This window comes from Somniosus microcephalus, chromosome 7 (assembly GCF_052327205.1).
Source record: "Somniosus microcephalus isolate GS21.2 chromosome 7, FLI_Smic_1.0, whole genome shotgun sequence".
NCBI classification, from domain to species: domain Eukaryota; kingdom Metazoa; phylum Chordata; class Chondrichthyes; order Squaliformes; family Somniosidae; genus Somniosus; species Somniosus microcephalus.
Window position 1 is genome coordinate 131,415,212 of NC_140993.1, and position 23,407 is coordinate 131,438,618.

General features: G+C 47.6%; 1 protein-coding gene across 3 annotated transcripts in view; it reads left to right on the top strand.

Moving 5' to 3' along the window:
* The window catches only part of LOC147114887 (oxygen-regulated protein 1), a 265,992-nt gene that overhangs the window by 214,356 nt on the left and 28,229 nt on the right, over positions 1-23,407 (top strand). For all 3 annotated transcript variants that reach the window (XM_085992956.1, XM_085992954.1, XM_085992955.1), the window contains 2 exons: positions 4,057-4,160; positions 12,386-12,562. In XM_085992956.1, coding sequence (XP_085849082.1) covers positions 4,057-4,160; positions 12,386-12,562 — 281 coding nt within the window. The remainder of the gene's footprint in view (positions 1-4,056; positions 4,161-12,385; positions 12,563-23,407) is intronic.

Below are 23,407 nucleotides of genomic sequence, written 5' to 3' on the forward strand. Positions count from 1 at the left end.
ACGCTTTTCATTCGGCAACTTCCCGCCAGCATCCGCCCGCTCATTGTGGAGTCCGGCTCCACGGACCTGAATGACATAGCAGAAAAGGCCGACCGGCTGCTCTCTGCACAGTCCGCGCGCGACGTCACGCCCGACCTCGCGGCAACGACCACGCGGTCTCCCCGGCCCACCAGGCCCGCCCGCCCTACCACTCCGGGCCACTGTTACTACCACACCCGTTTTGGCACTAAGGCCCAACGCTGCACGCCACCGTGTACCTTCAATTCCCCCCCCGTACTGGCCCCCGCGATGGCCGTGGGGCAAAAGGGGCCTCTACTGTACGTCACTGACGACAGAACCAACCGCCGATTTCTGTGCGACACAGGGGCCCAGCACAGCATCACCCCCGCCTCCGCCCTCGAAATCCAACGCGGCACACGAGGTATCACGCTGGCCACCGCCAATGGCTCGGACATCCGCACATATGGCACCCGCATGGTCACGCTCGACCTCGCGGGCCGCCGCTACCGCTGGGAGTTCCTCACCGCCGAGGTCCTCTGCCCACTCATCGGCGCCGACTTCCTACGCGCCCACGGCCTCCTTGTCGACATTCCGAGGCACCGCCTCGTCGACGCCAACACTATGGCCACCATCCCCGGCGCCTTTACCCCGGACCGTTCGGCCGGCCTGACGACCTACTGCCTCGCCAGGGCCGTGGACGACTACTCGGCACTCCTAGCCGAGTTTCCCGCCCTCACCAACCCGACCTTTTCGGCCAAAGCCGCCAAACACGGGGTGGAGCACTATATCCCCACCACTGGCCCTCCAATTTCTGCCCACGCCCGCAGGCTCAACCCGGCCAAGCTGGAAATCGCGCGGGCCGAGTTCACCACCATGGAACAACTCGGCATCATCCGCCGCTCCAGCAGCCCCTGGGCCTCGCCCCTCCACATCGCCCCTAAGCCCGGCGGAGGCTGGCGCCCTTGTGGGGACTACCACCGCCTTAACGACGCCACCACCCCCGACCGATACCCGGTGCCTCACATCCAGGACTTCTCGGCCCGACTGGCCGGACGAACCGTCTTTTCCAAAGTCGACCTGGTGCGCGGTTACCACCAAGTCCCCGTACACCCCGCGGACATCCCCAAAACGGCCGTCATCACCCCATTCGGCCTGTTCGAGTTCCTGAGGATGCCCTTCGGCCTCAAGAATGCAGCCCAGGCTTTCCAACGCCTTATGGACTCGGTCCTGCGGGACCTGAACTTCCTATTCGTCTATCTAGACGACATTCTCGTGGCCAGCTCCTCCAAACAGGAACACCTCGAACACCTTCGCGTCCTGTTCGGGCACCTAGCCCAACACGGGCTCATCCTCAGCCCGGCGAAGTGCCAATTCGGCCTAACCGAGATCGATTTTCTCGGTCACCACATCACCCCTGCTGGGGCCGTCCCCCTGCCCAACAAGGTGCAGGCCGTCCAGCAGTTCCCCCGCACCACAACCATCAAGGGCCTCCAGGAGTTCCTCGGGATGGTGAACTTCAACAACAGGTTCATCCCCAGAGCTGCAGCCCTCATGAAGCCCCTATACGACTCCCTCCGAGGTAAATCCGGCAAGATGGCCGTAGCCTGGACCACTGACACGTCAGCCGCCTTCGATGCCAGCAAAAATGCGCTCGCCGACGCCACTCTGCTCGCGCACCCGAGGGCCGACGCCCGGGTCGCGCTCACCACCGACGCCTCCGACCACGCGGTCGGGGCCGTGTTTGAGCAGTGGGTTAATGGCGCGTGGCAGCCACTTGCCTTCTACAGCCGCCAACTGCGCCCCCCGGAGGTCAAATACTCCACTTTCGACCGCGAGCTTCTCGCGCTCCACCTGTCGGTCCGCCATTTCAGGTTCCTCCTGGAAGGCCGCCCCTTCACCGCGTACGTGGACCACAAGCCACTCACATACGCGATGGCCAAGCACACCGAACCCTGGTCCGCTCGGCAGCAATGCCAGCTCGCGGCCGTGTCCGAGTTTACCACGGACATCCAGCATGTCTCCGGTAGAGACAACGTTGTCGCCGACTGCCTTTCCCGTCCCGCCATCTGCGCGAATCACCTCGCGGTCGACTATGCGCAACTAGCAGCGGCCCAGCTCACGGACCCAGACCTGCTCTCGGCGGCTACCAGCCTGCCAGGGCTACGCCTAGCCAAGGTCGCGCACGGGCCCGAAGCCACGGCAGTTACTTGCGACATCACACTCAGCCAACCCAGGCCGGTCGTCCCTGAAACCTGGCGCCGCCGCGTCTTCGACGTGCTCCACGGGCTCTCCCACCCGGGTTCCCACGCGTCCGTCAAACTCCTCTCCCAGCGTTTCGTCTGGCGCGGCCTCAGCAGAGATGTTCGGACTTGGGCCACCTCCTGCCTCGCCTGCCAACGGGCTAAGGTACAACGGCATACAAAAGCACCCCTGGGAGACTTCGAGGTACCCAGCCGCCGCTTCGACCACGTACACGTCGACATCGTCGGGCCCCTGCTGCCATCGCAAGGCCAGACTTATCTCCTCACGATGGTCGACCGCTACACACGCTGGCCTGAGGCAGTGCCGCTGACCTCCACCACCACAGCCGACATCGCCAGGGCGTTCGTTAACACGTGGGTAGCGAGGTTCGGCGTACCGGCCGACATAACCTCCGACAGAGGCGCCCAGTTCACCTCCGAACTCTGGACGGCCACAGCACGCAACCTCGGTGTGATGCTCCACCAAACCACGGCGTACCACCCGCAGGCCAACGGGCTTTGTGAACGCTTCCACCGGTCACTCAAGGCCTCACTCCGCGCCGGCCTGCAGGACAGTACCTGGACTGACCGCCTACCGTGGATACTACTAGGCCTACGCACCGCGGTCAAAGAAGACCTCCAGTCCTCGGCAGCGGAGTTAGTCTACGGACAACCGCTGCGCGTCCCAGGCGAATTCCTTCCGGAGGCTACCACGCCTTGGTCGGCCGACTAGCAGCGGCTCAACTTTTTCTCTTCCACTCAGCAGTTCGCCCCACTTCCGGTCAACCGACACGGCGAACTCGTACCTCACGTTCCGCCAAATTTACAGCAGGCGCGCTTCGTCTTCGTGCGACACGACGCGCACCGCGGACCCCCGTACGACGGACCGTACGAAGTACTACAAACCGGGGACAAGGTCTTCAAGCTGCGACTTGGCGACAGGGTCGAGACAGTCTCCATCGACCGGCTCAAACCAGCACACACAGAACCAGGGGAACAGGTCCCCGTGGCCCGGCCTCCAACTAGAGGCCGTCCCGCCAGCAAGCCAGCACAGCCGGCGGCGACCCGCCAGGCCCCGCCAACTAGACCAGCGATCACGCAGAGCCGCTGCGGCAGAACCATCAGACCACCGTCACGACTCGTCCACTCCTCCTAAGCGGATTCTGGGGGGAGCTCTGTGGCGACACACCACCACTGGACACAATCCGCTCACGGCGGTACGGACAGTTTAAGCAGACACCCCCAACCGGGGGCCCTTTCCTCCAGCAACTTGTTTCCCACAGGGACAGGCTGCCGGGAGCACTTCCTGTCTGGGGAGTATTTAAGTCAGGCGCGGGCTCTTCCAGTTCCTGTTTTGCCATGAGGCTGAAATAAAAAGCTGTTCTGTTTACTAGCTCTGGTCTCAACTCCCACGTTTGCCGCGGTATCTCAACAGTATACTACATACTAACCATAGTTTGTATATTGCACTAAGCTGTGCACTATAAATGCTCTTCCGTTTTTCTCATTTTCTTTTCATGCATTCTTTATTGCTTCCTCTTTTCTTCTCACTTTTCTTCTCTTTTTATTCTTCTTTCTCATTTTTACTTTCTTTACTTTTCTTCTCATTTTCTTCAATCCTGAGTGTAATTGTTGAAAAGTTAAAGGGCCCAATTTAATCAGCCTAGCTAGTTAGAACTGAATCCACAGGCAGCCGCTGGGCTCAAAGACACTACGTGACTCCTCTTAGCAATGAAATCTATTGACAAGTGCATTTTGAATCTTTTCTGATCTTTATGATTTGACTATATTAACATAATTTCACTTTGTTTTTAAGCTCTTTTTGAAGTTTCTGTCAAAAAGAAAGGCATTCAAGTATTCAGCAGTGTGGTTAACCCAACTCTAGCTCTTGCTATTGATCATAATCGAGTCAATGGTTCGGTAAGAAAATTCAAGACATTTAGCCATATTGTATCAGTGATTAGTAAAGCAGAAGACAATAAATTGTAATCCAATTTCACATGTTTTGGGAAGGTCATTTAGGGTAGGAAGGCAGAGAAAGCTGAAAGGTCGATAATGCAAGAAATTATCGACCTACGCTTGACTGATTTATTTGTGTTTTTCGGTCACATTTTGCGTTGGAGCCCCAGCTGTTTTGCAGGCAAAAGTTGTATAACTGTTCTGTCAGAATTTGAGTCAGAACCATTCCTACAGATTCTGTAAATGTGCAGCTGCTTAAATATTTGCATGTATTCATTAACAATTTGCATTTATGTAGCAGCTTTAACATAGAATAACACCCAATGCACTTCACATAGACATAATCAGATGCTAAGCCAAAAAAGGAGCTATTAGGAGGGAAGAGGTGGGTTTTAATGAGGGTCTTAAAGGAGGAGAGGGACATGGGGAGATAGATGGGCTTAGGTAGGGAATTCCAGAGTGTGGGGCCTATGTAGCTAAGAGTATGGTTACCTATGGTGGGACAAGATGGGCGGGGGAGGGGGTGACAAGAGGCCAGAGTCAGAGGAGTGGAATTTAGGGGCTTGTAGGTATAGAGGAGGTTACAGAGATAAGTAGGGCAAGGCCATGAAGGAATTTAAACATGAGGATGAAAATTTTAAATTGGAGGCATTGTATGTCAGGGTTGATAGGTGAGTAGGACAGTGCGGGATATGATATGGACAGCAGAGTTTTGGATGAGATGAAGTTTATGGGGGGTTGGGGGGGGTGGAGAGTGTTGGAGAATGGGAGGCCAGCCATGAGTGCATTGAAATAGTTGAGTTTTGAGGTGATAAACGTGTAGATGAGGGTTTCTGCAGCAAATGGGCTGAGTTAGAGGCAGAGGTAGGCAATATAACAGAGGTGGAAGTATGTGGTCTTTGTGATGGAAAGGATATTTGGAAGCTCAGCTAAGGGGCAAATAGGATGCATAGGTTGTGAACAGTTTAATTCAACTTGAGACAGTGGCTGGGGAATGGATATGTTGCCATTAACAAGGGGATGGAGTTTGTGGCAGGAAACAAAGTTAATGGCTTTGGTCTTCCTAGTGTTTAAATGGAGGAAAATACGGCTCATCCAAGACTGGATGTCTGACAGCACAGAAGCAATGGATGGGTCGGGAAAGGTGGTGGAAAGATAGAGCTAGGTGTCGTCAGTGTATGTGTGGAAGCTGATCCAATATCTACAGACGATTTTGCTAAGTGTTATGTAGATGAAGAAGAGGTGGGGGCAAAGGATAGGTCCTTGGGGGGATTCTAGAGATAATGGTGTGGGGATGGGAAGAGAAGCCATTGTTGGAGAAGCTCTGGCTACGATCAGATAGGTAAGAGTGGAACCAAGTGAGGGTAGCCCCATTGACCTGGACAACGGAGGAGAAACATTGGAGGAGGATGGTGGGATTTATCATGTTAAAATCTGCGGAGAGTTTGAAAAACATAAGGAGGGATAGTACACCACTGTTACAGTCAGAGGCTGTCATTTGTGACTTTGGTTAGTACTGTTTTGGTGCTGTTGAAAGGGCTTAAACCTGATTAGATAGATTCAAGCATAGAGATGTGGAGGTGACAATGCATTCACGGACTTGAGAGAAAATGGGGGTTGGAGTTGGGGCAGTAGTTTGCAAGGTCAGAGGGGTTGAGCGTGGATTTTTTGATGGCGCGTAATGATGGCAATTTTGAAAGAGAGGGGGACAGTACCTGAGGAGAAGAACCGTTTACAATGTCAGCTAGGGCTGTTAGGTGGGTCAGTTTAGTGGAAAAAGGGTCAAGGGAGCAGGTGGTGGGTCTCATGAGCAAGGTGATGTTGGAGAGGGCATGAGGAGAGATAGAGAAACTAGAAAAGACATGGGTTGAGGGCTGGGCAAGGGGGAGCTTGGGGGGAGGTTTGGTTAGGTGGACATAGGGAAGGGAAGGAAGCAGCAGAGGCAGCAGAACAGATGGTCTCAAAGAGGTCCATGATCTCCTCGCACATGTTGGAGGTGAGGACCGAGAGGGCAGGTGAAAAGTTTTTAAGGAGACTCAGATTAATAATTCATAAGTGCAACCGTAACATTACAAATTTGGAACGTACATTTATTGTGAAAATAGCAATAACAGATTGTATTGATATGAATTTGATCTGTTTTGCATGTGCAAATTAGGTAAATGCTTAACTTTGCCCAATAACTCAAAACTTACTAGTCCTATATTTGTGGAATGTAGACAATTATTAATTATGCTGAAAGCATAGATTTGAAGTATGATAATTAAATCTTGCGTGCACAAATTAGCTTAATTGCTGATATATTTTCTCCATCTCATAAACTATAGGTCTTATCTTAGGTACTCACCATATTAAAAGGGAGCCAAGTTAATATACCAAGTTATATTACATTTAATTTGAGTGTGCAAATTAAACTAAATATAAAATACTTTTAACTGTCTTACCAAAAGTTGCTGCTACTTGTAGTGTATGTAACCGTCCACCTTTAAGAGAACTACTTTAGGTGTTGCACTACTTTGTTGGCTTCTGTATACTGTAATACCGACGGTGACCACACCGGTATATAAGTGCTGTGTCAGGATTTATTGGGCAGATTCGCCCTGACCTTCGAATAGTAAAGTCCTGTTTTAAGTTACTCTGGTAGTCTGTGTATTAATTAACTAAACAACCCACAGACTTTACAGTGGCGACAAGTCCGATCGTACCCTGCGGCAACAATACTTCCGAAGCAGTTAACGAGCGTCGAGAAGAGGCAACCGCCCTCGTCATTCTGCTGGGAGAAAACTCGAGTCTGCAGAGCTGGAAAGGAGGAAGAATTCAGAGACAAAGACTTCCATCAGCAACAGGCACTGACTGTCCCTTCTGCCACGGTGAGGAGTGAGCCGATCAGCACGAGAAGCAAGCCGGCCACGGTGACTGTGAGTAAGGGAAAAGTAAAAAGAATAACCGGAGGATAAGGGCGGTGCACTCGACCACGGTCGAGGGGGAAAGGAGCCGGACAGAAGTCAGGCCCAGAGGCGCTGAGACTGGGGCAGTGTGGAACAAGGAAGCCGCGGTACAGACAGGCTGGGGACGCAACGGCGTCGTGAGACAGCTAGACCGCGACCGGCGAAAAAGGCCGGGCAGTGACCGAAGCCACGAAGCGCTGCGACCGGGAGCGTAGGCGCGGGAAGATATAAAAACTCAGCCGCAGCCGGGGAGGGAAGCACCGGACTGCGAGAGGGCTGGGAGGCGCGATTGGGAGCCGAGCGAGCGGGAGAGGCAGAGCCGACCAAGGGAGACTGAGCGAGAGCCAGTCCAGCGGCTGAAACTGTTCGCCGTCAACGGGGTGTACCCAGCGCCGGTAGAGCCGAGCGAGCGGGAGAGAGACAGAGCCCGAGCAAGGGGAACCGAGCGAGAGCCAGCCCAGCGGCTGAAACTGTTCGCCGTCAACGGGGTGTACCCAGCGCCGGTTGCCCTGCCGAGAAAAGGGAAAGCACTGAAGCCGACGCGCAGGCTGTGAACCTGAAAGCCAGCGGCCGTCACCCGTGGGGAAAGTGTACCCCTCCCGCCAGGGGAAGAAACGCGGGAAGCCGCCATTAGGCGGAGAAGAAGACAGAAGCGGGGAACCGCCATTGAAGTGGGCGGGGAGAGAAGATAAGCGCGGGAAACCGCCATTTTCGCGGGAACCGCCATCTTGAAAAAAAAAAGAAAATTTAAAGAAATAATCCGTGGTGTTATCAGGAAGAGAGGAAGATGCCTAAGCGTGGTAACATCAACGATTTTAATTCCAAGGTAGAAGACTGGGCCACGTATGTGGAACGCATTGAGATCTATGGTGAGGCCAATAAAATAGAAGAAGATGACAAAGCTATAACCTTGCTAAACTCGATGGGCGCGAAGACATACGGGCTCTTGAAGCATCTACTAGCACCAGCTAAACCGGCGGATCAGACTTTCGATGATATTGTTGCTGTCCTGAAGGATCATTTTAACCCCGCACCACTGATGTTAGTGGAACGATCCAAATTTTACGCGAGAACGCAACGGAAAGAGGAAAGCAACGCGGAGTACCTGATTGAACTGCGTAGGCTAGCGAAACACTCAGTTTAGGGAAAATCTGGCAGAGGCACTCAGAGACAAATTCGTGTGCGGAATATCGAAGGAAGAAACGCAAAAACGACTGCTCGAAGAGAACGATCTTACACTTGATAAGGCTGTCCTTATTGCTGCATCGAACGAAGCCGCAGCGAAAGGAACGGCGGAAATGCAGCTAAAGGCAGCGGCACTCAGTGTGCAGCAAATTACTTCGGGTACAACGAAATGCTATCGTTGTGGGAAGACAACACACGACCAGAACCAATGCTGGTTTAAAAACCAGGAATGTAGGAAATGTGGCAAGCTCGGTCACATAGCTAAGGTATGCCGGTCAGGAAAGAAGACCAACAATAATGAGTCACCACAAAAGAGGTACAGAAAGGTACATGAGGTGACTAGGAAGAGTCCGGAAGAACAGAATTCGGACTCACACTCCAACTGCAAGGAACTGGATAGTCTGAGAATTCACAATGTGAGTAATGAAGCTGACCGACAAGCTATCTGGATCACACTACAGATTGCAAAAGTCCAAGTGAAAATGGAAGTGGACACCGGATCGGCGTTGACGGTCATGAATAAGCATGATTATAAAAAGTTATTCAAGCATATTCCCCTACGGGATACGGAACTAGTATTGCAGACATACACGGGGCACAAAGTATACCCCATCGGAAAGATAGAAGTCAAGGTGAGATACAAGGACAAAGATCACCAAAGGATGGACCTGTATGTGTTGCCTGAGGGAGGTCCACCACTTCTGGGACGGGAGTGGATCAGGAAAATAAAGATAGACTGGCATTCACTAAACACCATGACGGTAGATTCCGGAAAGGAAGATGTCAAACCTGAACGGTTGTCCAGAATATTGGACGAAGCTAAAGAGGTATTCCAGCAAGGACTGGGAACACTGCGAGGAATTAAAGCAAAGGTTAAGATTGCAGAACATGCAAGCCCAAAATTTTTCAAAGCCAGATCGGTACCTTACGCGATACGACCTGCTGTGGAGGCAGAACTGGAAGAACTTGAATGATCAGGGGTACTGTCAAAAGTGGACTGGAGTGAGTGGGCCACGCCCATTGTTCCCGTCATGAAGTCTTCACCAAGTAACAAGCCAGGGGGACCGGGGAAGGTCCGCATCTGCGGAGACTTCAGTGAATCCGGTGCTTCACACGGTACAATACCCGCTTCCACGGATTGAAGATATCTTTGCTTCGTTGGCTAGAGGGAAACACTTCACCAAGATAGACCTGGCACAGGCATACTTACAAATGGAAGTCGAGGAAGAGTCGCGTCAGTACCTCACCATCAACACACACAGAGGCTTGTATCGTTATAATAGACTGGTTTTTGGGGTAGCTTCGGCTCCAGCAATTTGGCAGAGGGCCATGGAGCAGGTATTACAAGGAATTCCAAGCACGCAGTGTTACTTAGACGATATCCTGATTACGGGAGAAGACGAGGAAGAACACCTCACAAATTTGAAACTGGTGCTCACTAGGTTGAAGGAATATGGCCTTCGAGTTAATCGCAAGAAATGTGAGTTCTTCCAAAAACAGATCTCGTACTGCGGTCATGTCATTGACCGAGAGGGGCTGCACAAGTCACCTGACAAGATAGAAGCTGTCGTGAAGGCCCCCGCTCCGGAAAACGTATCACAGTTAAGATCATTCTTGGGGTTGATTAATTATTATCACAAGTTTCTGCCGAATCTATCCACGGTGCTGCATCCGCTGAATGCTCTGTTGCGGAAAGAAGTACCATGGAAGTGGAGTGAGGAATGTAAGAAGGCCTTTCGCAGAAGCAAGGCGTTGATTACCTCTGAAGAAGTGTTGGCTCATTTCAACCCAACGTTACCTCTTCGTCTAGCTTGTGATGCTTCCCCCTATGGAATTGGAGCAGTACTTTCACACAAGTTACCAAATGGCTCGGAAAGGCCAGTGGCATTCGCGTCCCGATCATTGACCTCCGCGGAGCGAAATTATGCTCAAATAGATAGGGAGGCCCTCAGCCTTGTGTGGGGCGTAAAGAAATTCAATCATTACCTGCAGGGCAAGAAGTTCACATTACTGACAGACCACCAGCCGTTGGTGTCCATATTCAACCCTAACAAGGCCGTTTCCACCATGACAGCGCAAAGGTTACAGAGGTGGTCCGTGTTAGTTGGGACACACCAATATGACATCGAATACAAAAGGTCCAAACAGCATGGAAATGCTGATGGGTTATCGCGCTTGCCATTGCTGATAGTAGAATAAGCGACTACAGTGGACCCAGTAGAGATGTTCCACTCATCCATAGTGGAATGTCTACCAGTAACAAATTCGATGATCGAAAACGAAACAAGAAATGACCCGACTCTCTCACGAGTCTATGATTTAACGGTGGAGGGATGGCCAGCACAGGGCGAACCAACGCTGCCAGCATTTTCGCAGAGAAAAGAACAGCTGTCAGTGTGTCGAGGAACCCTGATGTGTGGATCTAGAGTGGTGATTCCACCCAAACTTCAACAGAAGGTGTTAAAGGAGCTGCACGAGGGACATCTGGGTGGAGTGAAAGTGAAGAACCTAGCAAGAGCGTTCGTGTGGTGGCCAGGCATTGATGGGGACATCGAAGAAATCACTAAGAGCTGTCTAGGATGCCAGAAGGTCCAAAACGCGCCACCACAGGCTCCACTGCATCCATGGGAGTGGCCCTCATCTCCTTGGCAAAGGGTACACATCGACTTTGCTGGTCCATTTATGGACTCAATGTTTCTAATAGCGGTGGATGCACACTCCAAGTGGCCGGAGGTAATAAAGATGTCCACCACCACCACGGAAAAAACCATCACAGTGTTAAGGACCATGTTTGCTAGGAATGGACTGCCGGAACAGATCTGTTCTGATAATGGACCGCAATTTGTGTCCGAAGAATTCAAGAAATTCTTAAAGAGCAATGGGGTTAAGCACTACACGTCAGCCCCATACCATCCCGCCTCCAATGGATTGGCTGAAAGGTTTGTCCAGACCTTCAAGAAGGCCATAAAGGCCATGGGTAATGAAGCCATTAACTTACAACATAAGGTGGATAGCTTCTTGTTGGCGTACAGGAATGCAACACATGCGGTCACAAATCAAACTCCCGCCATGATGTTTTTTTAATAGACGACTAAGATGCCGGCTGGATTTGCTTAAGCCAAACGTCAGAAGGGACGTAGAGAACCGGCAATTCCAGGGCATGAATGAAAGGCCAACTAGATCTTTTCAGATAGGTCAACAAGTTTTGGCCCGGGACTACCGTACCGAGAAATGGCAGCCTGGAACTATCGGAAAAAGGCTAGGGCCGTTGATGTATACGGTGGACATTGGGGACAGTATAATAAGGCGCCATGTTGACCAGATCATAGGGTCAGCCACAAATGGCCAACCTACTCCACCACCTTACACGGTTAATGTTGAGACAGAGATACCCAGAACACCTACCTCCGATCTGGTAATACTGGAATCAGATGAACCTGACACTGTCCTTCAAGCCGAATCGACCTTGCCAGAAGCACCTGCTACCCCGCCGGGAGTTACGACACCACCGAGGCGTTATCCGGACAGAGTCCGGAAACCTCCAGAGAGACTGAATCTGTGAACTGTCTTGCATAAAGTTGTATATATGTTATAATGTATGTTTAATGGGGAATCAGTATGTTGTAAGCTAAAAAGGGAGGATTGTAGTGTATGTACCCGTCTACCTTTAAGAGAACTATTGTATGTAACCGTCCACCTTTAAGAGAACTACTTTAGGTGTTGCACTACTTTGTTGGCTTCTGTATACTGTAATACCGACGGTGACCACACCGGTATATAAGTGCTGTGTCAGGATTTATTGGGCAGATTCGCCCTGACCTTCGAATAGTAAAGTCCTGTTTTAAGTTACTCTGGTAGTCTGTGTATTAATTAACTAAACAACCCACAGACTTTACACTACTCTAATTTATATCAAGAGAGAGTGAGAGAGAAAGAGACTATCATCCATTTTGTATATTCCTGTGCCATATATTGTATAACTTTTAATACTCTATATTAGAAATGTACTTCAAGGGTCAAACTATCATACTGATCAAATATGTTGTGCTGCAGGAGAAAACTGGACCTCTTTGTGAATTGACAGTTCACCCAAAGACCAACCGCTCTGTAATACTAGAGTCTGTTCAAATTCCGGGACAGATAATTGCATTCAACTCAGAAGGAAGGCCTGCTAATGCATCATCTAAGGAGTATTCAGAGATTATCAAAGATTTTGTTGTCCATGTTAAGGTACTGGTGAAAATCAGAAAGTCTTGATAATGTTATTATTAATATCAAGTATAATGAAGATAGTATGAATAATTAAATAATTTCACAACCAGAGGTGGTAGTTTCCTTGAAGTCACTGATGAATTTATCAGTAGTGTCACGAATAGTTTTGTGCAAAAACCTGAATTTTCCTTCGGTGGTAGAAACATAATTTGATATGCAAATAGTCATTTTACTTTCTAAACAACCACTTTGAGTTGCACTAGTAGTTAGAATTTTGAGGTGCAAGAGGCCAGGGGAGTGTGAAAAGCCAGAAGAATGTGCAGTTTAATGAGAATGATTGTGACATAAATATTGACATTTTCATTTACTGTATATATTTTACTGTGTTTTGAATTTAAATGTATTTTAATTTACTTAATTTTAACTGTTCAAAACCAGGCACTGTTTATAGTTTTTTATTTGGTGTCTTAATTAAGAACTGTTTTGAAACATAGAAACATAGAAGATAGGAGCAGAAGTAGGCCATTTGGCCCCTCGAGCCTGCTCCGCCATTCAATGAGATCATGGCTGATCATCCAAATTCAGTACCACGTCCCTGCCTTCTCCCCATATCCCTTGATTCCTTTAGCCTTAAGAAATATATCCAACTCCTTCTTGAATATATTTAATGAACTGGCCTCCACCGCCCTCTGTGGCAGAGAATTCCATAGGTTCACCACTCTCTGGGTGAAGAAATTCCTCCTCATCTCAGTCCTAAATGGCTTCCCCCTTATCCTTAGACTATGACCCCTGGTTCTGGACTCCCCGGCCATCGGGAACATCCTTCCTGCATCTAGTCTGTCCAGGCCTGACAGAATTTTATAGGTTTCCTTCCATAAGTAATTAATAGGCTATAAACGAAGTCTATTTAGCTGTTCTATGATTAGCAGTTTTTTCCTGTGACAGTTGGGCTATAAAACAGTATAAATTTGAGCTGAGTAGAGACTGCTCAAACTCAATCTATGAGAGGCTGGTGTAGTATGAAAGGCCAGAAGAGTGTGTAGTCCTGCTCCTATCTTCGATGTTTCTATGTTTATCTTCAGCAAGCATTCAGCCTTAGAGGCAGCTCAGCGTTGAATTGTCATTGGACAGGAATTTTTCCCCCCTAGAATTAGTATTTGTGTGAAGTGAGTAGGCGGAATTTAACTCTTGTGAATATGGTTCTAATGAGAGTTCAAGCTAACATTATCTATATTTTTAAAGTTAAATACAAGAATATCAGTGGAAGGAAACCTATTGCTATGTGCAGTTTGCAAAACGTGGGCCGTAGAATTCTATGATTCTATCACGGATCCCCAGTTTATTCAGGGGCAGCACATTTGCATTAAGCATCAGTAAATTGAATCTCAAATTGGAGCAGCAATTTTCCACACTCTGCAGCATTAGTTAGGATGGGCGGTTTCTGTAACATAAGCCGCGATTCTGTTCGTGGAGGTGGGTTGGCGATGGGAACGGAGCTCAGCGGATTCCGGACCCCCTGCCGGCACCAGCCGGCCTTCTGACATAATTTTGGTTTAATTGGGCTAATTGAGCCCACCGTGTGGGTTACCCGCACTCATCATAAGATGCGCGTCTGTTCAGCTGCTCTGCTGGTGCGTGTGCAGCCGGAGTAATGAAGGGGGCCATTCCATGGTTACACCTGAAATCATTTATGCTGCTCCTGACTGCTGCTGGTCCTCAATATGTCTGCAGAGAGACAGAAGGCAGCTCCCCGGTTCAATGAGGAATTCCTGCATGTTCTTGTTGAGGGTGTCAGAGCTCGTCGTGAGGTCCTGTACCCGGGAGATGGAAGAAGGAAACCTCCTCAGCAGACGAAGGCAGCCTGGCTGTGAATAGCTGGGGAGGTCAGTGCTAGGTCAATGTAAGACGCACCTGGATTCAATGCAGGAAGAGGTTCAGTGATCTCCGGCGCACAGGAAAAGTGAGTATAAAAGCACAATTCCCTTAATTCTGCTTTGCCTGCCATCACATCCCCATCACTGCATTGTCAACCCTACTCCTGCACATCCTAACCGAACCCAACATCACTTGCACCATCAACCTTCCCTCTCTCCCTATGTACAGAATCACTTCCCCATCTAACTATGCACCCCTCACACCCACCCTCAAGGTTATGCAATGACAACAACTAGCAACTCAAAAGGAGGGAACTTGGTAACCCCATCGTAGTCTCCCTCCAAACATCTATCCTATCCATTCTATACACTCATTCCATCACTCTCACTGAAAATCCAATTCTTTCCCTCATTGCAGGAAAAGAGAGCCCGCAATAAGAAATGTCTTCACTCAGAGGGTGCGGAGCCTGTGGAATTCTCTACCACAGAAGGCTGTGGAGGCCAAGTCACTGAATATATTTAAGAAGGAGATAGATATATTTCTAGACGCAAAAGGCATCAAGGGGTATGGGGAGAGAGCGGGAATATGGTATTGAGATAGAGGATCAGCCATGATCATATTGAATGGCGGAGCAGGCTCGAAGGGCCGAATGGCCTACTCCTGCTCCTATTTTTCTATGTTTCTAAGAGGGAGACGGGGAGAACAGGAGGAGGACCACCATCTGTGGCGCAGCTGACCAACGCTGAGGAGGCGGCTCTAGACATTGCTGGAGGTCCTGAGGAGCTTGAAGTGGGGGACGGAGAGACAGGCTCAGTAGAGCAACCTGATGACAGAATTATTTTCCAGACATCTGATTTGGCATTCATGAGTGACAAATATGGGATCTGATGTTCATGTTAATGTAGCCATGATCATGTGCAAAATGTGTCTGCAATCTACATATCACATGTGTAACTCATGTCTTTAGTCTCCCACAGGACCAGCCCCCTCCCTACTGTCCAGGAAGAAGAGCAGGAGGACTCCTCAGAGGAACATCCATCCTCTGAGGGAGCAGCGTTAGCAGAAATGAGTGCACCCTGCACCAGCGCAGAGACGCAATCCTCGGTGGGTAGTTTGCGACATAGAGCAGTATTGTCATCTGGCGTTTCACATCTCACATGTGAGCAAGAGCAGATGGTGGAGACAGGGACAGCAGTGGAGAGTCCTCGTCGGAGGCCACAGGATGCTCCTAGTTCTGCTCAGCTGCATGTAGATACAGCCTCTGGGGCCATCCAGAAAGAGAGTGGTGCTGGACCTTCAGGAACAAGTGCAGGAGGCTCTGACTGGCTTTGCAAGCACAGTGACTGCAAGTGTGCAGAGAATGGAGGAGTACATCTCAAACATGAGCAATGCCATGGCACACGCAATGGCGAATGTGGGTTCTGCAATGGAAAGGAGGCAACCTCCATGGAGGACATCATTCACCAGAATCAAAACAACTTGGTGACTCTTCTAGATAGATTGTCCACTATGGAGCATAGAAGGGCATCTATTGTGGAGAGGAACCAGAGGTACATGGACATCCCCATTAGGAGGATGTCAGTACAGAGATGGGTCCACATGGCCCCACTGATGTGCAGCAAGTTGCTATCCAGCTACTTGCTAGCAGAGAAGTGCGAGTGCCCCATGAGAGGGATGATGGTGGGAGGGGACATGCAAGTGAGGGCTCCTCTCCAAGCGCTCAAACTTCCATCCCCTTGCCAACCCCTCGGTCAGAGTCCCAGATGAACACCCAAGCAGTGATGGCCGAGTCTGCCTCTGTGCAGCCACAGGAGGAGCAGACTTTGGCGGGGCCTTCACAGGCTCCAAAACGTAGAGGACGACCGCCAAAGGCATCTAAGCAGGCGCAGCGGGGAGGTGAGCAGACTGTCTCTACATCTGCTGAAGGCACAGGGGAAGCACAACATAGACGCATGCGTAAGAGAAAGATGACACATTAATAAGCACAAGGGTTCTCACTTGGTTGTTCTGATAGATTTAATTGTGAAGTTTCTGTTCTTTTCTTACGTTGGAATAAATTTATGTTGAATGAAGGTTTGCCATCGTTGCCATTTGTGTGCTGACAATTTGAGGTGGCACAGTGAAGGGTAAGTGCACCTTTAAAATCCAGCAATGCAGGTGACAGTGGATATAGAGTGAACACCACATACTTGCAGCCTAAACACAGAATGTGTCTACCAAATTGTTCAATTACCAACCTCTGACATTTGAAACTGACCAGATTTGAGAGTGCAGCTTTTAGACTGCAGTTGCAGCTGTGAAGTTTCCAGCTCGTTGATGTTCCCAACACACTTGCCTGGTGTGTTCTCCAAAAAAGTAGGAAAATTGAAAAATTGTGTCAAAATAGCTTTAAAGAAGCACTTAACAAGCCTTTAATCCTCTACCCGCCGCTTGGTGCGGGGTCTGTTTTTAAATCGCAGACCTGACACTTGGGAAAGTGGCGTGGAGGCGGGTTTGCAGCGGGTTCGGAACCTGCCATCAATCATTTCGGATTTAACCCCTGATCCGCCTCCAAACCCACCCTCTGAGCGCCGGCAGAATCGTGGCCATAGACTCCAGAATGCAGTCATACAAGAAGTATAAACATTTAGCATAACATCCTTGCTTTTGTACTCTATTCCTCTATTTATAAAGCCAAGGATTCCGTATGCTTTTTTAACAGCCTTCTCAACTTGGCCTGCCACCTTCAAAAATTTGTGTACGTACAGCCCCCCAGGTCTTTTGTTCCTGCACCCCTTTAATATTGTACCATTTAGTTTATATTGCCTCTCCTCATTCTTCCTTCCAAAATGCATCACTTCACACTGCCCTGCATTACATTGCATCTAGTATGTGTCTGCCCATTTTACTATGTCCTCCTGAAGTCTGTTACTATCCTCATTGTTTACTATATTTCAGAGTTTCGTGCAAGCTTTGAAATTATGACCTGTATACCCAAGTCCAGGTCATTAATATATATCAAATGAACAGTGGTCCTAATACCAACCCTTGAGGAACATCACTGTATACTTCTTTCCAGTCTAAAAAACAACTGTTCACCACAAATCTCTGCTTTCTGTCATGCTTTTTGCATGTAGTCAAAGTAGACTGCTTCCTTGCTCAGTAAATTTTGAGTTCAGCAAGGAAATAAGAATTGTTTTATTTAGTTGTTGTAAATTAAGTGAGGCAAATATGTGAGAGTAAGAGCAATTGGGAAATAGTGACTACAACGTAGTTAGAAATGACAGCAAATCTAGAGCCGTCTTTTGTCTCCACTAGTCCTATCACCATCTCGTATCGTTTTGAATACCTCTTAATGTCTCTTCACTTCTTTTGTTCTCTCCCAGCCCTGCCTTTCGATCTATTTCATTTCCTTTCCAGTTTTGAAAAAGGGTTAGACCCGAAACGCCGACTCTATTTTCTCTCCACGGATGTTGCCTGGCCTGCTGAGTTTTTCCAGCATTTCCTGCAGTTAGAAATTACTATTGAAGAGCCAACGATAAGGCTGCTGGACTAGAAAAAGGCAACATTTTTACATAAAAGGGGATCTGGCCCAAATGAATTGGGCAGAAAAATGATCAAATAGGCCAATAGATCATCACTGCAGAATATTCAAATATAAGATACATGGAGTGCAAAATAAATAATTTTTTATAAGGTGAAAAAGTGATGCATCAAAAAATAGAGTTCCATAGATCAAAAGTTTGGCCTAACAGTATTAAAGGTAATTGTGAAGAATATAGAAAGTGTAATGGAGTGGTGAAAAGGGAGATTAGGCTAAAAGGGAATATTTTTTAAAAAGCAGATAATATACAAATAATTAGTAAAGACTTTTATAAGCATATAAAAAGTAAACAAATAGTTAGAGAGGATAGGACAACTCCAAGATGAAGAAACCATTGTGTCTTTTAAGAACAAATTGGAAAATTTAAAGCAGAGGAAGATACAGAGCTATGGGGAGAGTGCAGGGCACTGAGATTATTTTTGTACTGTTCTAGCAAAGAACTGGCACAGGCACAATGGGCTGAAAGACCTCCTTCTGTGCTGTAAGCTTCTATGGTTGTATATATATATACAGTATTTCATCATTTTATAGAAGTACATGTAAAATTAATAGTATGCTTGTTTTATGCCTTCATCAGTGGATAGTTTATACTTCTTGACAGAGAAAAATCATAAGCTTGATAAATTGCACCACTAATTCAAACATTCCTCCATCATAAATTGATATGTGGTATCAGTAGCAATATTCTTTGCTGTGATATCCAACAACATTCCTCACTGCAGATGCCTGTTTACAGCTCATATATGATCACTCCTTAGCAAATCAGGATTAATCTCCCAGCCCAAAGATATAACAAACAAGTAATATTGATACTGGGCTTTTAATTTTGGTTTTTATTGTGAGGTTGGAGACTCCACACCATTAATGATACAGCAAGAATTAAGTAGCTTTGCTTACAACACTGAGGCAGGAGTGACTATTTTTCTGCATTTTATTAACAGTTTTTCCCTTTGATGATTGAATCTCATTTTAATGCTGTATGTGGTTTGAATATTACCATCTACATTGACAGCAGTACGTGCTATTGTAAACAGAACAAAAATATATTTAAATGTCAGAATCTCAGCAAAAAGATCTTGGCCTAGAAATCTGATAATGCGGGAAAATGGGCGGTGCCACCACGGAGCGAAGTTAACTCGCACCCGTTAAAAGAGCATAGCCAGCACCATTAGTTTGGTGCTGTGTGCTGATTTAAATGATCGCAGAACCTACCATGCAACACACTGTTTCAGGTGGTACGCTCAGCAGGAGACCTATGTAGTGTGGCCGTACCGTCCCTGGAGTGAGGCAGCGTTGTCTTAAAGCTGGGCTGTCATTTTAGTAAAGCAGTCTCAAGCCCTTAAAGGGCAACTGCCTTCTAAAATGATAAAAATGAAAATCATTTAAAAATAGGCTGTCTTTAGCACTTACAGCTTAACTGCCTTCTGAAAAAAAGCATTAAAAATAATTCCAAAATGGCAGTCTCCAGCTCTTAAAGCTGAACTGCCTCTGCATGTAAAAAATGGTAAAAGTGCTTCACCACTAACACAAATGACTCAATAAGCCAGGGAAACGGCACCCAGGGTCTCTCACGCAGCACTCCAGTTTTGTGTAGGGGGTCAGCACTGGAAGCGAGGTCCCACAGCGGGCCAGGAGGCCCTCCAGAAAGAAGCATGTGGGACCAGATCACCGAGGCCATCACTGCCAGCAGTGTCGTCCCCAGGACCTGGCTCCAGTGACCAAAGAAGTTTCATGACCTCCGACTAGTGGCCAAGGTCAGTAAATGCATCTTCAAAAGCCATCTCCTACCAACTGCATGACTAGCTCAATGCACAACCACCCCACCCCCCATCACTCACCTATCAACAATCTGTAGCAAACACGAGGCACATCTCACATTCCTAGCTTCACCTCACTCCCTTGGAGGAGATGGTGTTGGCCATTCTTGGCAGGGGCACAGCTGAGCCCTTGGCCAGCGGCGAGGCTGAAAGAATGCAAGTTGCTGGTATCCTCATACGTCATCCACATTCTCACATCCCCTTCCCCCTCATCCCACAATCTGTTCTGATTTAAAGCTGCGCATGGTGTAAGCATGCAGCTCTTGCATTCCTCCCCTCCCCTCACAACAACCCTACCCTTGTGTCTCCCTCATTTCAGACACCCAAGAAATCCAGCCTGCCCAGCCAGTAGTTGACCAAGAAGAGGGAGAGGAGAGTGAAGAAGAAGAAGAAACACCATCACTCGATTTCACACTCCCAGCCAACACCTGGAGAGGTCATTCTGCAAAGCCATTTGCAGTATTCCCCACTGAAAGTCAGCAGCCTTCCACCAACCATGCTGCAGCCACTAGGGGAGCATTGTGTGACATCAGTAGGATAGGCAAAGGCACACATAATGCAGTCACTAAGAGAATGCACAGGGGTGATCAGTTGATTTCTTGATGTCATATTGGATGCATATATGGATAAAGTTAGATTGAAAAGTTAGCTTAGTGGTGGCTTTTACTTCAGCATTATGACCAACCAGACACTGTGATGGTCAGTAACAGAGGGAAGGGAAGATGTGGGACTAATGTTGAAAGGGGAATTGGGGTTGTGGTCACTGGTACTGCATGCAGATGATTCCATCCTGGAAATACCAGCCAGAAAAGGGCTTGTCTGGGTTGCATCCTTCCTTCAGCTTCCTTCTCTTCTGTGTCTTGTTCTTCTGCTTCTTCCTCTTCCCTCTGCGAGCAGCTTGTCCCCTTTGCTGCCCCTGTTTCATCTCCATGTGCCTCCCCCCACGCCCCCACCCACCCCAGGACTGTGAGCAAGTGGTCTTCTCAGATGCAAAATACTGTGGATGCTGGAAATCTGAAATAAAAGCAGAAAATGTTGGAAATACTCAGCAGGTCAGGCAGCATCTCGAACTGAAACGTTAACTCTGTTTCTCTCTCCACAGATGCTGCCTGAGCTGCTGAGTATTTCCAGCATTTTCTGTCTTCTCAGAGGCCTTTCTTTACCATCCAAAGCCTTGCAAGCATCCAGCAGCACTCCCTGCACATTTCAACAACTTTTTAAAGGTACCCCATAATAGACTGATGAACAAGGTCAGAGAATGCGGAGTCAGGGGACAAGTAGCAGAATGGATAGCTTGCTGGCTTCAGTAGAGATGGGGTAAAAGGTAGCTATTCACAGTGGCAGAAGGTGGGTAGTGGTGTTCCACAAGGATCAGTGCTGGGACCACTGTTGTTCACAATTTATATTAACGATTTAGACTTTGGAATCAAAAACACAATTTCTAAATTTGCGGATGACACCAAATTGGGGTGGATAGTCAATACTGAGGAGGACTGCAACAAATTACAGGAAAACATTAATAAACTTGCAGAATGGGCATATCATTGACAAATTAAGTTCAACACAGATTATTGTGAGGTATTACATTTTGGTAGGAACAATAGGGAGGTCTCTTATTCCTTGGAGGGTGCAAGTCTAGGTGAGGTAGAGGAATAAAGGGATCTCAGGGTATAAATACACAAATCACTAGAAGTGACACAGGTTAGCAAGGCTGTAAAAAAAAGCAAACCAGGCACTAGGGTTTATTTCTAGAGATATAGAATTGAAAAGTTGGGAAGTTATGCTAAACCTGTATCAAACCTTGGTTAGACCACACTTGGAGTACTGCATACAGTTCTGGTCGCTATATTATAAAAAGGATACAGAGGCACTGGAGAGGGTACACAGAAGATTTACAAGGATGATACCAGAAATCCAGGGGTATACATATCAGGAGAGGATGAACAGGCTGGGTCTCTTTTCTCTTGAAAAAAGACTTAGGGGTAAACTAATAGAGGTCTTTAAAATTATGAAAGGTTTTGATAGAGTGGATACAGAGAGAATGTTTCCACTTGTGGGGAAGAGCATAACTAGAGGCCATCAGTATAAGATAGTCACCAAGAAATCCAGTAGGGAATTCAGAAGAAAATTCTTTACCCAGAGAGTGGTGAGAATGTAGAACTCGCTACCACAGGGAGTGGTTGAAGTAAAAAGTATAGATGCATTTAAGGGGAGGCTAGACAAGCATATGAGGGAGAAGGGAATAGAGGGTTATGCTGATAGATTTAGATGAGGAAAGACGGGAGGAGGCTCGAGTGGAGCATAAATACCATCATGGACTAGTTGGACCGAATGGCCTGTTTCTGTGCCGTATATCCTTTGTAATATTATGTAATTGTATTGCACCAAGACAGTACGTGAATAAAACAGTCCAAAAGTTGAAATTCAAACTTACCTAAAAGATGCGTATTTAGGACAGGATGTTATGGCGTGCAAGAATCTCCAAAATAACAGTCATGGCGTCAAATCAGGCGTTGCACGCCAATTGACGTCACGATCTGCTCATTTAAATTTGAGAGGCCAGCACCGGCAACAGCAGCGCTATGGCCCTCACCAAAATGGCGAACGCTGTGTCCCACGCCAGAAGTGGACGGAAGCGAGGTGGCTGCCATTTTTCAACAAAACCGGCCTTAACATCTGGCGCTACAACGGAGAATTTCTAGGCCCTTAAATTTAAAATTATTGAATTAATTGAACAATCTACCTAGCCTGAAAAATTAATCTAGCAGTTATTCTGATACTTAGCTGGAAAGATTAGAAACAGACGGGTAATAGAGACAAAACTATGCCCAGAATCATAATATTTATTGATTATTGCTGGAACTGCTATATTAAGATAGCTGTTGGTTTTTTGACATTTTGAGAATAATCTTAGCGCCTGGAGTGTATACAGGATGGTTTCCTGGACCAATATGTCGAGGAACCAAATAGAGATCAGGCCATCTTAGACTGGGTAATATGTAATGAGAAAGGATTAATTAGCAATCTTGTTGTGCGAGGCCCCTTGGGGCGGAGCGATCATAATATGATAGAATTCTTCATTAAGATGGAGAGTGAAGTATTTGACTCAGAGATTAGGGTCCTGAATTTAAATAAAGGAAACTACAATGGTGTGAGGCACGAGTTGTCTAGGATGGATTGGGGAACGTTACTTAAAGGGTTGACGGTGGATAGGCAATGGCAAACATTTAAAGATCGCATGGATGAACTACAGAATTTGTTCATCCCTGTTTGGCATAAAAATAAAACAAAAAAGCTGACTCAACCGTGGCTAACAAGGAAATTAGGGATAGCATAAGATCCAAGAGAGGACATATAAATTGGCCAAAAAAAGCAGCAAACCTGAGGATTGGGAGCAGTTTAGGATTCAGCAAAGGAGGACAAAGGGATTAATTAAGAGGGGGGAAAGAGAGTATGAGAGTAAGCTTGCAGGGAACATAAAAACTGACTGTAAAAGCTTCTATAGATATGTGAAGAGAAAAAGATTGGTGAAGTCAAGCGTAGGTCCCTTGCAGTCAGAATTAGGGAATTTATAATGGGGAACAAAGA